General features: G+C 34.4%; 3 protein-coding genes across 9 annotated transcripts; 1 reads left to right on the forward strand and 2 right to left on the reverse strand.

Annotated features, from left to right (window-relative positions):
- Positions 1-483: 483 nt before the first annotated feature.
- On the forward strand, positions 484-13094 carry LOC128996210 (store-operated calcium entry regulator STIMATE-like). The gene is made up of 6 exons (XM_054421356.1): positions 484-661; positions 1642-1783; positions 3063-3207; positions 5013-5134; positions 5966-6162; positions 8745-13094. Exons 1-6 carry the CDS (start codon positions 653-655, stop codon positions 8943-8945), a joined length of 816 nt encoding a protein of 271 aa, XP_054277331.1. The 5' UTR covers positions 484-652; the 3' UTR covers positions 8946-13094.
- LOC128996211 (putative lipoyltransferase 2, mitochondrial) lies at positions 6500-16646 on the reverse strand. 7 transcript variants are annotated; one of them, XM_054421358.1, is made up of 5 exons: positions 16515-16646; positions 15056-15151; positions 8529-8622; positions 7938-8031; positions 6500-7404 (listed from the first exon to the last, which is right to left on the reverse strand). In XM_054421358.1, exons 4-5 carry the CDS (start codon positions 7992-7994, stop codon positions 6751-6753), a joined length of 711 nt encoding a protein of 236 aa, XP_054277333.1. In that variant the 5' UTR covers positions 7995-8031; positions 8529-8622; positions 15056-15151; positions 16515-16646; the 3' UTR covers positions 6500-6750. The 7 variants fall into 7 exon arrangements, with proteins under 7 accessions (XP_054277333.1, XP_054277334.1, XP_054277337.1 ...); XM_054421359.1 differs by lacking the exon at positions 15056-15151; XM_054421362.1 differs by lacking the exon at positions 8529-8622.
- Positions 15193-16521, reverse strand: LOC128996212 (NADH dehydrogenase [ubiquinone] 1 alpha subcomplex subunit 8-like). Its single transcript, XM_054421365.1, has one exon. The coding sequence runs from the start codon at positions 16340-16342 to the stop codon at positions 15821-15823; it is 522 nt and encodes a 173-aa protein (XP_054277340.1). The 5' UTR covers positions 16343-16521; the 3' UTR covers positions 15193-15820.
- Positions 16647-16667: the final 21 nt, after the last annotated feature.

Raw genomic sequence — 16667 nt, forward strand, 5'->3', positions numbered from 1 at the left:
ACAGCTTAAAGACTTTGAAAACTACAATCGCTGGGGCACGGCAGGGGCAGAGAGATGATGACAGAACGACAGAACGAGAACAGTAAACAACTCTTTTGCTTCAATTGTGTGAGAGTCGTTCATTTGAGATCAGCTCAATTTTACGGTTTGCGCATGCGCAGTAGGCTAGTCCAATTCCTGCCCCGAAACGCTCGCAAGTAAAGTGCAGCCCTTCGAAGCTTCCTGGCGAAATATGTTTTATCTATTATTAACGAAGCCTCCGGAAAAAAATCAGTAACGAGACGAGAAATCAGCTGGAAACCATTTATCGTGTTTCAGATCCACCAGATCAGTGATCAGATCAGATTCAGTATCCGCCCAAATAAATACTGATAAATTTCAGTTTGTTTACTAACTCTCCTTTGCTTTAGTTCTTACATTTATTTTTGATTGCACAAGTCTTTATGTTTGAACGTTTTTAAAATTACTGGATATTATCTCCTTGATTCCTGTGATTTAATTCAATTCAAAGTCTAAGTTTAGTTAGTTTACGTGTAATGCAAACTTATAGGTTAAGTTTGTTTTCAAAATCCAAAATTGAGTTTTAATAAAAATTTTGGTTACAGTAAGGTTACCTATTTTTGAATGTAATATAATCCAAACAAAATAAATTATGGGACAGGTAAGTTATTTACTTTTATTTCTTGAGATTAAATTGCAGGTCAGATTAAATCATTTGATTTTAACTTATTTATTTTTAGCATAGTTTTGACGTTACCTAGGCCTATTGTGTTTTTTTTTTTCTGAATGGTATAATAAATCTCTTGTATCTCTTAAGTTACCTACATAGTTACAACAGTTAGTCTAAGTTACAACATAATAATAAATAACCTACATGAAGCTAAGTATGTCAACATGAAAAACATTGGCCTTTTAAACAGTTGGGTTAATTTAATTGTTGGTAATTATTTAGTATTTGTTCATTCAACTCAAATCAAGTTAATTCCGGTACTTTGGTACTATCCGGAGGCCACCCTTATACAGCGCGCTACGGCGGTTATGTTAGGTCGGGTTAAGTTATCATAAATATGTTTGTAACTTATACTTAAAATGAAATGAAATATTATTTACTTAAGTAGCCTAAGTTAAGACTTTCCTCGTTTTGTTATGAATTGAACGATGCCAGATGAGTCACCTACTTTTGCCCGCTAAATCCCCTCCAAGTAAGCGAAGGTCAGTTTGACCGGAATGCGGGCATCACCTGTCACTGCCTGTATCTGGATCCTAGGTCTGTGTCCTAAGTGATTTATTGTCGTGCACTAGGTTAGTTTTATCTCAATAATGAGTTATGTTCTTTTGACCGAAACAAGGAAAATCCTAAAACATATTTTTGATTAACCAACCTAACATAACCGCCGCAGCGCGCTATATAAGGGTGGCCTCCGTTTCAACTCAATCCTCTCCTACATAGCTGCCTTCTGGGAGGCAGAACTCAAAGGTCGTTAATCGTAATCATGTAAAATTTGGACAGTACCGTAAGTCAATAAAGTATGTTCTTTCCAATTATGTAGTTATTTTTGGTCTCCGGTAAAAAAAAACTCTCTAAAAAAAGTGGCCTCCAGATAATACTAAAGTAACTTACTTTTTAATTCCTTTTTTCAGACGAGTGTCAACACATTAAGCCTCTCCAATGATGAAGATGTCCTTGGAAATGATGAACATTGTTCCAAAGGAGCTCTAACAGGGATTTTTGGATGGCTTTTACAGTTCATTTTAGCAGCTCTTGCCTTTACCTGCCTTATCGGTAAGCCAAACACAAAACAACCTAAGCAATTTAACTAATATATGCCTACTGTTAGCAGTTGAAAGAGCTTCCTCTGAATTAAGTAGGCTAGAGATCCCAGTTATTGATACTAAAATCATTATTGTTCATGAACTACTTTTAGTTGTTAAGCTATTCCTTACATAATATAATGTAAAAATGGTACACACCATACAACAAATAAATAACTTAAACTACTAAGTATCAAAAACAATACAGTGACTTAACATATTGTTAAAATTAGTCTAACCATGGACTTTCAGGACTGGACCATTGGACACTTTGGACACACCGGTCATCCATTATCAGGCACAAAATAGAGATTGACAGAAGTTTAAAAGCGTTCAAAGAGCAGGAAATGGTTCTGAGTGCGAGTGACATTAGGTTTTGCTATTCATGTACAACTAACTGAAATTAAATGATCAAAGATTTATTAAAATTTTGTCATTGGTTTTTTCAATTTTGAAAACAGGCTCCCCAAAATATTTCAAATCCGATTTTAAATTTGTGTCTCAGGGTAGTTCACGAATGTCTCGTTATTCTTCGATTACATTGCGTATACCTCATCATGTGACCACAGCTTATGGCAGGGCTTTTGTTGTTACCGCTTGTCGTCTGTGGAACAGCCTACCTCTACACATTAAGACCCTTGAAAAACGTTCCCAGTTTGTGGCGGCACTGAAAAAGCTCTATTTTGAGAAGATGGTCTCGGCTGGCGTGTCCTAGGGCTACTGTTACCTTGCGCGTTTGCTGATGCGTGTATGCGAGAGTGTGTGAATGTGTTTTTCTATTTGTTAAATTTTTATGTTTTTTTTTAGATATGTAGGTACTTGAATTGTTGAATATTTTATGTTTAATTAGATTAAGTTATCCCTATGTTACATTATTTATGTTATATTTTTAATGTCAGGTTAAGTGTAAGAAAGGGCCATGTGGCCCTAACTTTGCCTGAAAAAATAAAGGATTTTTCATTTCATTTTTCATTTCATTTCATTTCATAACTCATGTGCAGTATTACGTTAACTAGGCCTATAACAACTTTTAGAATCGATGACACATAATTTCTTATTCATATGTTGTACATTACAACATTACAAACTAATTTATTCTTGCTGACAAACATTAACCTAATCCTAGTTTGGAATGAATCAAACAGAAATCAATTCAACTCTAATTTAAATAGTTTGTATCTCAAACCCTGTTGTTTACAAATATTGTCTTTGCAAATTGTGTTGACATTTTTATTGTTTCATCGTTCCAGTGAAGCGTTACTGTGAGCCGAGGTTTGAGAGGAGGCCATGGCGGATATGGTTTTACGACACGTCCAAGCAAGGTTTGGGAGCTTTGTTTATGCACATGTCCAACATATTTCTCTCAGGTCTCTTCCAGGGGGATCCTTGCACTTGGTAGGTCATATTTTACTCACCGTATGTTTACATGTTGATGGGGAATACAGATCAGCGACTCTCAAACAGATTAAACTTACTACCTCTGGAAGACTTTATTAGTATTCTAACTTATACATGTACTGGTGCAATTACCTGCTGTCGAGTGATCCTTGTGTCCTTGAAATACCTTGTGACCGAGTTTGATCCTTCTGTAGACAAATATCGTATTCTTTATTTCGTTCATGAGAACACGTTGATTTTTTAAAAAGCATTAATTTTTATTTTTATTACAATTTTAATTTAGTCACTCACATGCACAAAGCAAGTAAAATGACCAATGCGCGCAGTGGGAAGATTGAGAGGTCTTAGCAGATTCAAATTTCTCCTGCCAGAATTTGCCAAAACGCAACTCATGCGGTCCTTGGTCCTCCCAGCCTTCACATATTGCTTTCCTGCATATGGAAACAGCATCTCTAAGGAGGATATGGCAAGAGTTCAAAGGATTCAAAATTCTGCCATAAGGTTCATTTTTGGCCTTAGTCGCTTTGACCACGTGTCCTCCTACAGAGATGCTGCTAAGCTCATCCCAATGGATGACATGTGCAGAAAGCTGACCTGCTGCCTGGTCCACAAAGTGCTCACGCTGGGAGAGCCTCGTTAACTTACCTCAGCGAGAGGCTGAAGTACAGGAGGGAGATCTGTCTGCGTAGTACTCGCTCCGACCGCAGGTTTCACTTTCCTAAAGTGAGGCTTGAGGCTGGAAGAAAGTCTTTTTCTTATTTCGGCCCGCAGTTGTACAATGGCCTCCCTCAAGAGATCAAGTGTTCGAAATCGTACAACACATTCAGGGCCGCAATGAAAAAAACAAATGTAAAATGTATATTGTAATTATTCTGTTGTAATTTGTTTGTATATACTTATGTAAATATATTAGGATAGTTTAGATTTAGTGACTTGAGTTAGTTTGAAAACCATGTATTATGAAACTCGCTCGTAAATAAAGACCTTTTTATTTATTTAAGGAATACAAGGAAACAATGACACCGGCAAGCAGCCTGTCTAGACTTTACTTACGTGTCGCCCGTCGCTTAACCGATCGTTTTAATAGTTTTGGTCATTTTTACGTGTTTTGTGCATGTGTGTGACTAAATGTACCGGTATTGTAAAAAATGATTTAATGCTTTTTAAGAAATCAACGAGTTTCCAAGATTGAAATAAAGATGACGACGTTTGCCTAAAGATTATCCCGTGAGGATCGAAACTGCTCGCTTTTCAAGGTAAAGACTTGTGACTTATCACTTGCAGGGACTTGCCAGCAGGGCATTGCACCAGTAAACATATTATTCAGTGGTTAGGAGGCTTAATTCATACAAAATTTTATTTTTTGTTGAAGATTACATGATCTAGAAAACCAGTACCTAACGTATGTCCATCAACGCATGCTGTAGGCTACAGGCTATATCTAGTGTGGACCCCCAAGTAGAAGAATGTTGCCAGGTAGCTGTTGTTGTACAGCAAGTTATTTTATTCTCAACACCAATGCCATTTTGTATATTGTCTTCCAAATGCTTTTAAGGGAAAGCAGTTCAATCTTAAATTTTTGTAGGATTGAATCGGACATATTCGCAAAATCATACGAGACACTGGCCTCTGGGATATTATTCCAGCCTAATGATTCTTTCCATTAACTGTGTTTTCCCAATATATTTTCACTTATGCTTGATTGTTAAATTTTGGCATTTTTCTCACAAATTTTTGTTGGACAGACTTCATACAGACTCACTCATATTTTGTACAATTCTATTGATTGTAATTTTTTTCAGGTATATCATAAACTTCCTCCTAGATTCCTCAATTGGTTTGCTGCTGATTTACATTGGAATCCGTTTAACACAATTTGTAGCCAAAGTGAAACAGTGGGATTCCATCAACTTTGGAGAATACGGTATGACCAGCCGTTTCCTTAATCAGTACCATTTTAAAAGCTCAAAGATTAAACTCAGTTTGTCTGGTTTTGAAATATCATTCAGTTGAAACGTTAATAAATGTCATATGCAAATAATCACTTGGGTTCAACTGTGATAAACATTAAGCAGAGCACAATAAGGACCATGAAACTGGACTGAAAATGGGCAAAGTTCCGCAGAGAACGTACAATATATTATCAATAAATATTAGTTCAATGAAGATATCAATTTAAATATTGGAATTCAATCAATATATATAACTATTAAATGTAGGCTAATTATTAATTTTTGTTGATGCTCTTTTAAAGTAGAGAAAAAACCTGTCATTCTTTTACTGTGTGCTGCGGTACGTAAGGTTGGGTTAGTTTAGTTTATGAAACTTATGAAAAAAGACGGACAGTACAAATATAAATTGACGTCTTATTAAATAAATCTCTTTAACAAATAATTGCACTGTACAACTTTTGTTTTTAATGTTACCTTGTTTGTTATTATCAAAGTGAACTAACCTAACCTAATATCCGCAGCTCAATGTGACAAGTCTTTTTGAAAAACATAAGCAATATTTATCGCAAAAACTATATCTGTACTATATAATATCAAACTAATTTCATCCAATAATATATTGTAGGTCCTCTGCGGAACTTTGAGACGATACTTGAATTACAACACAGATCAAATTTTTATTACTTCACAGGTGTTGCTTACTCATTAAGCAGCATTTGCCAGTGTTGACAGATTATAGAGTGAGAACTTTATGTATTAATCTGTTTCCTTACATCCATGTCACAGAATGTGTCTTTCCTCAGGAATGCCACCCTCCACCAATGCTTGGCTATCCCAGTGCTGTCTTTACATCCTGCTCATGTTTCTGGTCAAAGTGATCATCACAGTGCTCATACAGTTCCAGTTCTGGGACAAAGTGCGCGAGCTCATTCTCTACCCATTTCCCAACCAAGACGTAGAACTTGCAGTGGTAATGCTGATTATACCTCTCTTTGTCAATGTAAGTAGACAAACGTCCTGGTGTTTAACTTTACTGGTGTATTCTAGTGTGAGGTGGTTCATCCTAGTACTAGTGAGTTCAAATTCAAAGTTTATTTGCTAGAACCAACTAGGAATAAATTAGAGATAGGAGGGTACCCGAGCACTAATCACACATTTTATTAGAGTTCAAAACTTGTTTTCGAGGCAATACGAATAATGCAATAGGCTACCCTTCTACTTTCAAAGATTATGTTTTGTTTGAGACAGTTATTAGATAAATAAAACTACTAATTCATGATACAATTTTTTACTGTAGATCCATACTTTGAAGAGTGATTTACCAACCTTGATCAGATTATGATTATTACTTAAAGCACCCTTGGCTATTTTAAATCCATTTTACAAGTCTCTTGTTTATTATATGACATCTGACTGTTTTTAAACATTCAAATTAAGGATCAGCTGTTATTCAATTACAATTCACATAACCGTTATAAAGCATGTTAGGGTACGGTACAACATTTGTGAGGTACAACGTGGAAAAATATAATTTTTTGAACATAAAAGAAACTATTTTAATATCAATACAAAATATTAGTACAAAAAGTCAATGTATACTTTTCAGTAGAATTTCTACATTAGTATAATCTTGTAAACTTCCAAGTGAGCAGTTAAAACCTTTAGCGAAGCAGTCTATTAGTTGTGGTAAAACGTCGCCTGGAGTTATTTTTTCACCGAGTTCCTCTGATATTGAGGTAACACCTTTACCCTCGATTCCACAGGGGACGATGTGAGTGAACCATTCGAGTTCTGTGGAGCAGTTGAGCGCAAACCCATGAGTTGTGACGTAACGACTACCGTGTATACCGATAGCACAAATCTTCTTATCACCGACCCAAACTCCCGTGTGAGGAGACGTTTCTGCTTTCAGCCCGTACTGCCGACAAATGTCTATTACGACATTCTCTATGTTCGAAACATACCATTTAACACTCGGTTTGAATATTTTCAAATTTATTATTGGATACACCACTAGTTGTCCTGGCCCGTGGAACGTTATGAGTCCTCCTCTGTCTGTCTTGTAAAATTCCGCACCGAGCTGTTTTAGTTTTTCCTCGTCCCTCTCTGTGTACTGTTTAGTTCTGAGGCCGACAGTGTAGACAGGGTCATGCTCCACCAAGAGAACTGTTCCACTTGGGGTTTTGTCTTCTGATATGAGTGTTTTTATATGAGCTGCTACACTGTTTTGAATACTCAGTGCCTGAAAAAAAAAAACTTATATCAGTGGAAGTCTATAAGTTGTAAGATCATACTTAGTTTGATTTCTGTGTTTTTTTGTTTCTAGCAAAAAATTTCCCTTAAATAGAAAATAAGATATTACCATAGGCTTCATGCAGTGATGTGTCGATACCTATACTCCCCTTTAGATAGGATTTAGGTATATTCAAATTCATTGTCATACTATGAAATGTTTGAATGTGATTGTATTACCTTCTTTTCATCAAATTATTATTCCTGTTATTATTAATAAACCTATTGATTTTTTCTCCGTTTTCTCAAGCCACTAGGACTCCTCTCCCAGGTAAGCTTGTATTCACAATGAGAGTTTCACACCTATTATTTTTATAGGAAGGAATACAATTGAAAAAAATGTTACAAAACTGGCATTTAAGTTGCTTAAAGTCATGTTTATTTTGGCTAAGGGAATTCATGCTGGGTTTCGGTCCAAATTTGTAGAGTTTTATCATCTTGTTTTGAGATTCCATTGATTGGGTAAATTATGAATTTATTTACCTCTTTGTAACTGCGTCGACCCAGATTCCAAAGGCTGAGATGAGGTAAAATAGTCATTCTTATACTGCTTTAAGTGCTGTTATTAATTTGAAACCTGTAAAAAATTAATTAAAAATCCATATATTCTTTGCTGCCTGTTCTTAGATATCACTACAGTAGTTATTCATTCAAACCAAATAAATTAAATACTGCAAAAGAATTCAAAGATGTTGAATTGATTTCATTTGATTGTAGGTGTATATCCTTACAAAATTACAAATGTGTTAAAACTTGAGCATGAAAAATATACAGGGGGTTTTAAAATTGAAGGTAACTACCACCAAGTTGATACGTCCAACTTCAAAAAACAAATCAAGTATACAGAGAGAAGTAAGATTCCCTTTACCGTGGTTTAGATATGTTTGGTTCAGATTTCTGATTGTTCAAAATACCTTCTACATATGATTCATATACTCGTACACCAGCACTGCTTTATCTTACACAAGTGCAACCTATTCACATAGTTTTCATCTAGAACTGTTTGTTAAACGTATTAATCGTTTATTTGTGGGTATGATAGACATAATGTAAATTGCAAAGCATTTCACTCACAATGTGTAGTCGTGAGGTGTATCCATTCATTTGTATTAACTTATCAGATGTTCTGACGGTATAGTCTGGACTGGACTATAATCAGGTCCAGCAACTGTAAATCACATACCACTGCTTACATTTTAAATATTTATTATTTAAAGCATTAAATGCTACAAATTGGTTATATTTAGTCCAGATGTGGGTGTATTGAAGTAGGCCTATATTCCTTTCCAGGCTCTGATGTTTTGGGTCACGGATGACTTCCTAATGCATCGGTCCGAGGCGAAAACGAACCGGTTGGTGCAGAAGACAAAAGTCCGCTATCTGCACACTCGACTGCCTCGAACAGAGTCTGACTCGGACGTCGTGTTGTCAACAGACGAAGACATCATCGGAGACTCAATACAACATTTGCGTTCATCCATTCTCTCCTGATGCACTTCTTATCAAGTTTGCACCAAATTAGTATTTAAGGGTACTTAAAATAGTCTTATTGTTATGTTTGTGTTTTATATGAGCTTTTATATTTTTATATTTATTCCTACATGCGAAACGAGAGTTTTCAGCCTAGGTCGGTTGGCTTTGCTTACAGCGTAGAGTGTGTGGATTTTGCGTGTTAAACAAGTGTTGTTTGTAGTATGAGATTGTGTGAAAGAGCTCAAATTTTAAGATATATTTGTAGTAGACCCTTGATAGTCCAGAATAAACTAGCAATGGGTAGGTCAGATTTACAAGTAACCATTGATGTAATGAATTTTAAACCGCTTATAAATCTTTAAAAACTTTCAACAGCAGCACTTCATCTGCCCAATAAACATAACTCAGTCTCAGAACATTCACTTTCATAATGTTGTGTTCACAAAATGTAGTTGCAGTTTTAATTTCTAGATTTGCTGCCAATATAGTCCGTATGATTGAACTTGTCTCCTGACTATCCATCTACCTGGGGACTGCCCAATGGGTTAAGGTTCGGGTCAGTCCCAGGTAGGCGGAGGGTCAGGACACAGGTTCCATCATACAGACTATAGTAACAAGCAGTTAGGTATTGTTGTGATAAATGCTGTAGACCCACAATACAATTTTATATCATAGGCCTACTGTATTGTTTGGGCAGTAAATATGTAAAGGTGTGTAAAACATACCCTAGTTATAAGTTTTGTTATAACCGACCTCTTAAAACAATAGCGCTAAGATACTGTAGAAGTACGGATTTGTTTTCTATACAATACATGTGGGTTTTAAGGTTCCAATAGGCCTACTAGTTTTTAGAATTGATACGGTTTACTCGGTTTTAGATTATCAAGGGACTACTCCACTACATTTATCAACTAAGAGACTGAAGTTGAATTATAGTTTAGTACCTACTGATCAACTTTACTTTTATGAATTTTGTTAAATAAAATAATTCATAAAAGTAATTGACAAAAATTAAAGTAATTCATTAAAGTAAAAGTAATTAATGTTAGTTAACATGTTTATTTCCCCACTAGAGCTTGGATATTTAAGATCTACGTCGCTTATATTAACTGTAACTGCAAATATTACCGTATGTAAAGAACAAATATTTGCAGTTAGGCCTACAGTTAAAATAAGCGTCATAAATCTTAAATATCCAAGCTCTAGTGGGGAAATAAAAACATGTTAATTAACAAACTGATTACCTATAATTTGTCAGGCAAAAAATTTAAGTCTTGATCTTTATCAGAGAAAATAATAATATTGAAAGGTGTTTGATGCCGCTTACAAAGTAGTTACCTACTAAATGAAATAGTAATCATAAATTACAATGGAATATGCTTAGTTAAATTCTTGATTATATGTTCCTAAAATATCTCCTAAGAAATTTCTCCTGTGTCTGGTTGGGTAAGGCTGGGCGCACACTGATCCAGCATTTCACCTGAAGCAAAATGTTGCACAACGATTAGCTTGAAGCGTTTTGTTTATTTGCTTCCCCAGTGTGCGGGAGGTTCAAGCATGATTCAGCATTTGGTTTCAAGCAAAATTAAGAAAAACAAATATTAGAATTACATATTATGTCTACTGGTCTTATACTGCAGTATTGTTTTAACATATGTGACGAGGAAGTTTACTATTGCTGTATGTCAGTTTTTTGCAAAATGCTGGACTAAATAGAAAGACAAAATTGGGTTCACCCAATCAATCTGTTGATAGACAGCTTTACTCTCAGGAATTAAATCAGATCCAGGGAAATTTTACAATCATTGTCGAATAAATGCTATACTATTTTATAGAAAGGGTTTTAAATACCGTAAGAAATTATTATTAGATAGTGTCGTGATAATGAGTTATATAAATAGGTAATGATTCATGAACTGAGTAACCTTGGTAATTTCTAAATTATTTTACTACTTTGCATGACTACCAAAATGGTAGCAAGAAAAATTAAACAGCAGTATTGTTCAATATAAATTCAAAATATAATTGTTAAGTTTTAACGCAACTTCTAAAGTCATTTTTCAAAGAAGAGTTATTCTTTAATCAACAAACGGTCAATGGAATTTTGAAAGCCACTTAAGCTTTACTAGCTAGAAAGGATTTGGCGCATGCGCAGAACGTTTTGCTCCTTGAAACATCAAACATCGTGCTGTATGGGCTCCGTTCGTCGAGCAACTGCTCAAATGTTTCAAGGCGTTGCAAGGCGCCTCGCAACGTTTGCTTGATCAGTGTGCGGCGTCCCATTGAAATACATGGGGTGCTCGTACCCAGTGAAACATTTTGCCTCGCAACACTTGCTTCAGGTGAAATGCTTGATCTGTGTGCGTCCGGCCTAAGGGTTCTTAATTGTAAAATCGAGTTTGGTTCTGCTTTTATGGATCGATAGTGTGTATGTGTGTGTTACATTACTATGTTAGTGAACAATCAATATTAGGCCTAAATTAGTTTTATAACTACTCATTTTCCAACCCACATATTATGTGACCAAAGAATGTATATTAACAAAATATTTATTTACTGTACATTACAGTCCAACCTCAGTATAACGAATCTGAAGGGACCGAACCGAATATTCGTTATAGGCCTATCAAGGATTTCGTTAAAATGAGGTTCGTTATATAGAGGTTAGGTTTGCAGGAATTTCGCTAAGTCGAGGTTCAGAACCAGCATCAGTCTATATAGGTCGGGATTGGACCTGATTAAAACACAATTAAAGTAGTCTAGGCTACAATACTTTACAGTGTACAGTGTTAACATTGTAAAGTAGAACCTCGATTATCCGGGATACTAAAGGGAAGGGATTTTTAATATTGCGCAATCATGACATTTATAGTCATTGACCTTGGTACAGGGGTTATAGTAGTATGTTTTCTGTGGTACAGGTTACAAACTGTAAGTTTAAAATCACAGCTTACTGCTTGCTCCAACCCACCTAAAACCTAGCCAAACACTGTATTGCATAGTAATAAACCACGTAAAGAACAAAACAAAACATTAGAGAGTTTTGTAAGCTACTGCTCGCGATAGGCCGGTGGTAGGCTACAGTACTGCTTTAAATCACATTGGAGGAATGTACTGTAATAATCATGAACTTAGTACAAACCATATTGAGAATAATGAAAATATTAGATAGGCTAAGTCGTTATAAAAGTGTATACTCATAGCAAACTTAAAGATAATAAAACACTCGTTAATGGAATGTTAAGATAACGATGTTGCTATTCTTTTTCTTTGCCTTGATCTTCTATTATTTTTCTTTCTAAGGTTTCTCTTCATCCAAAAATTGTACAATTCACCACATTTACTTATCACCCAATCACAGCTTACTACACATTACGTCGTCATCAGTCCTCAGTGAATGAAATCAGTTCTCTTAGTTGTAAACATAGTGCGCAACGACGACAGCAGACAGGGATGTGTAAAACGGAGCAGACGAATATTAGCGCAAGCGTTGACGTCACCTTTCCATTTCATTTGATGAAGAAACAGAGTTTTCAAAAGCAATAATGGTGGTGGGGTGTTCGTTGTATCGAGGTAAAGACGCAGACAATTCGTTAAGTAGAGGTTAAATTCGCTATGTAGAGGTTATGACAATGATAAATTCGTTATATTGAGGTGTCTTATTTTAGCCAGGAACATGAAAAATTCGTTAAATCAAGGTCGTTGATATGGATTGTTCGTTATGTAGAGGTAAAATATACATTGTGTCTTACGGAGAGTTCTAGGGGATTTAAAAGTTTGTTATATCAAGGAATTCGTTATATCGAGGTTCGTTATATTAAGGTTAGACTGTATTTAATGCTTTTGTGATATGATATATTTTTACTTTTTGTGATACTAATATATTCATAATATATTTCATTTTACCTGCTAAATATAACTTATATAAATATTGATTATTTTCAGAACATTTCCAAAAAATATTTATTTTGTATAGGAAAAATATAACTATAGTTCGGCCGCTTAGAAAACGACCTGCACGCTAATGTAAACCAATGCTGGAGGAGGTCGCTTTCTAAGCAGCCGAACTATACACACTAAACTATAACTTGTGTCTCACTTTTAAGTTAAAGCAAGCTATTTGTTATTAAATAAAATAGAAGTGTTCTTTACTTACGGGTCAATCTTGTATCATGCTCAATCGTGCTGCACTTTTTTCTGAATTACATTTCGGCACAAAGAAAATATAAGATACTTTCTTTTCTTGATTTTCAGTAAGAAAGTAAATAAATGTATGACTTGGAACTTATTCTTTTTAACCATTGTCGTTGTTTCATGTTGACAGGTAAGGTTATTTTATCAAGTGTATTGGAACAAGTTATGCAGAATTTTAGAAGAGGAATAAATTAAAATTTGTGCTTGTTTCAAAAAATTATTACTGAACTCAGTTTTTGAAAATAATACAACCTCCTATTGCATATTATCCTACTTAAATGTGTTAACTATTATTAAGTTGATTAGTAATTAAAACATCACTGACATCATCACATTTGTTAGTATAATCCGTTCTAATATAGCTGTTGCCTGTACACTTCCTGTTAAGATACAAATTTAAAACTCACTATTTTATCAATCCATCAATATCTTCCATTGGCTGTTGTTCCTGTAAATATTATTAATATAAACGAAATATTGATTTATAAGTAAATGTGCCGGTAAAGGGGTTTTCTTACTTCTCTTGGATCTCGTGCCTTAAAACTGCCTTTTAGTAAATTTTCACTATAGGAAGCTTTAATTAAATGTGTAGAAAACAATATCAAAGTAAAGCACAGATAATATAAGGTAAACCATTATTTTCTTATAGCAGTGTATTGCCAAATTTTACGTTTTCAAATAGTCTACTTCCAACAATGACTTGTCTTGTTTCTTGTTTATTTATTTTTATAAAGATTAAGAAACATTGAATAGCCTACTTTACAATAAAACTGGATTAAACCTATATCATATTCAGTCAAACTTTAGGTTGGCCTAAGGGGTCACAATATTTTACTCATTGATTTAGTTAGTTACCATGTATACTTTCATAAGACTTTTTCATTGATCTTAATTTTCTTATACTATTAATGATTTTCCTTAATTCCTTGTGAAGGCTTAGGAATTGGCAGATTATGTAAATCACTATATAAGACCTATAGATGAATTTAATAAATGGTAGGATATTCTCTTTTGTTGTTACTGATAAAACAAATCATTCCATAAGAAGTTGTCTTAGGTTACCCACCGTGTATTACTAATTTCATTTCAGTCAGTATCCATGAAAGGATAAAATTACTGTAGGCCTACAGCCTATGATTATTTTAATCTGTTGTGTAAACAAGTTGAAACCAAAGTTTACCCTAGGATTATGTACTGTATTTGATATTTCTAATTTTTTCTATTAGTGAGATTGTGTCTCTAGTTAGAATAAATCAGAATATTAATGTCTCCGACATTGTTAATGTGTGGGAAAAAAAGAAGGTCTCCTTAATAAGAGGGCTACCAGTTTTTTGCTACAAAAATTAATTTATATTGTTATAAGAACAGATTATTTATTTCAAATCTAGCCGCCTCTGAAATAGTTTTACTGTTGTGGAAAGCCTGTGGGCCGTTAACGTCTGTAACTTAAGCCGGGTATTGTTTCTTGGTCCAATGCCCAATCCTTTTCATTAACTGCTGATCTACTGAGTTCACACTAAAAGGGACTAAAGAGCTCAATAATCACGATTAATTTTCTTTACTATTAAAAATATCGTGTTATTGCGGTTTCTCTTCAAAAACCTGATAATTTCATGCAGATAAGTCAACGTTTACACATTTTATTTACCGTTAGGATTTCTGATCGTTGTGAATACCTAATTATATGTAAAGCATTGACCAATTTACAATTAATTAAATTTGAAATTAACATACAAAAGAAACCACAATATTGCACCTTAGATAACCATTGTCTTTTCAGAACGATGGCCTAGTTATTTTAACAGCCTATTTCTCAACTTGTGTCTAAGTTAAAAGGACTTAGAAATATATAAAGTACCAAGGTTATTTAATTTGAATTTAAATTGCTTTGTAATAATATGTACAATTAAATAAAATATGAATATATTATTTACCTTAGTTAGTTTTTTACTACCCTGGGTTTGAACATCCATATTGGGCAGACCATAGGCCTACATTGCAGTTAGGTTTGATTTAAATAGGTTGTGCTACTAGGACAGACAAAATCATAGTTATAAAATAGGTAACCCATTTTTGTAAGTTAGATACTTGGGCTAACATCTAAAATGTTGACTCAGTAATTGTCAACTGTTGTAAACTTGCATCATGGTACGTTAAATTGGATTTGTTTACAACCTTTTGTTTGTTTTGGGTTAGCACTGGTTATGAAAATCATAATCGGTTTGATAGTCGCCTCATTTAATACATCAGTAGAAGCATCGGTCCACACTTTAACTTAACGCATATATGTTTATGGCATTTAAGAGATTGGAAGCATTTAACGTACATGGTTAAACTTAGAAGATGGAATAATGGACAAGAATAAAGGAAAAATTACCATAAATAAGTACCATGATGGACTATATTTGTAAAGGTACCAGTAACGAACAAGTATTTAACTAACAGCACAATTATTGACAGAATCTAGGCCTAGGCTTCAATAACCTTTTAACAGGCTTGCTGTAACTCAAAACTAAATTTTTACATAAAGTTAATTTGGCGACATTGTATTTAGTTTTTTTTTTTATAAATGTGCTAAAAAGTTACATTAAGCATTGTACTAAAAAAGGAATAGCTGTTCCAATGTACACTGATAAAATGGACAAAATATCGTTTATATTTCCTTTTTCGTCTAAAAAACTCTTGAAGATGTTACATGCTTAAAAAAACATGTTTCTTGAGCCATATTTTCCAGGTGGTTTAGGAGAATCTATAGCAATTTTGTCTGGAGTGTCAGCGTACACTCTAACCTCAGCTTCAGGTTTAGGCCTTGGTGAGTCATGAACTTTAACTTCGCAAAAGTAGCCGTAGTGTGGTCGTTCCAGATTTAAATTGTCAACCATGCATTTGTCAAATACTTTCTGAGTCTTTCGACAAGGTTCCAGCTGATAGTTAGGGCTACTTTTATCAATGCAGTTGTAATAGTTGGTGAATTCTTGAAAACATGAGGTCTTAACCTTCTGAAAAAACTCCAACGAGCAATTGGTTACAGCCTTACCTTCGGTTAGGCATTTACGAATGTCTTTAGTTTCTCCCCTACAAAGCATGAATTCATTATTGACATCTTCACAATATTTACCAAGATGAAATGAGGCAGCCCTCAAGACGACACCACTGACATCTACTTCTTGAACAGTCAAATCTTCATCAGAAGGGATTGTAGTGTTTTTAGTTACCACCATGTTGTTGAAAGGCCAACACTAAACTAATATAAATTGAGTAAAAAAGCGTAAAAGGAATATGAATGCAGTTCCCTCTACAGAGGTAAAAAGGATCACAAAACTAGTTGACAGGTAGCAACTGTTACTATTATGAATACAATACTGAACACTCAAAAGTCATGTCTTAACTTACTTGACATTAGAAGACAACTAAAATGCAAAGAGTGTCACCAATCACCATCCTAATAATGTTGTTTTCATTTTCAAGAACAAGTCAAAAATTTATAAAATAAATAGGTTATGTTATTTTACGTCTGTAAAAGCTCAGCTCAGCTGACGACACACT

This window comes from Macrosteles quadrilineatus, unplaced genomic scaffold (assembly GCF_028750875.1).
Source record: "Macrosteles quadrilineatus isolate MER2022 unplaced genomic scaffold, UCM_ALF_1.0 Scaffold_6__1_contigs__length_79288215, whole genome shotgun sequence".
Classification (NCBI taxonomy): Eukaryota; Metazoa; Arthropoda; class Insecta; order Hemiptera; family Cicadellidae; genus Macrosteles; species Macrosteles quadrilineatus.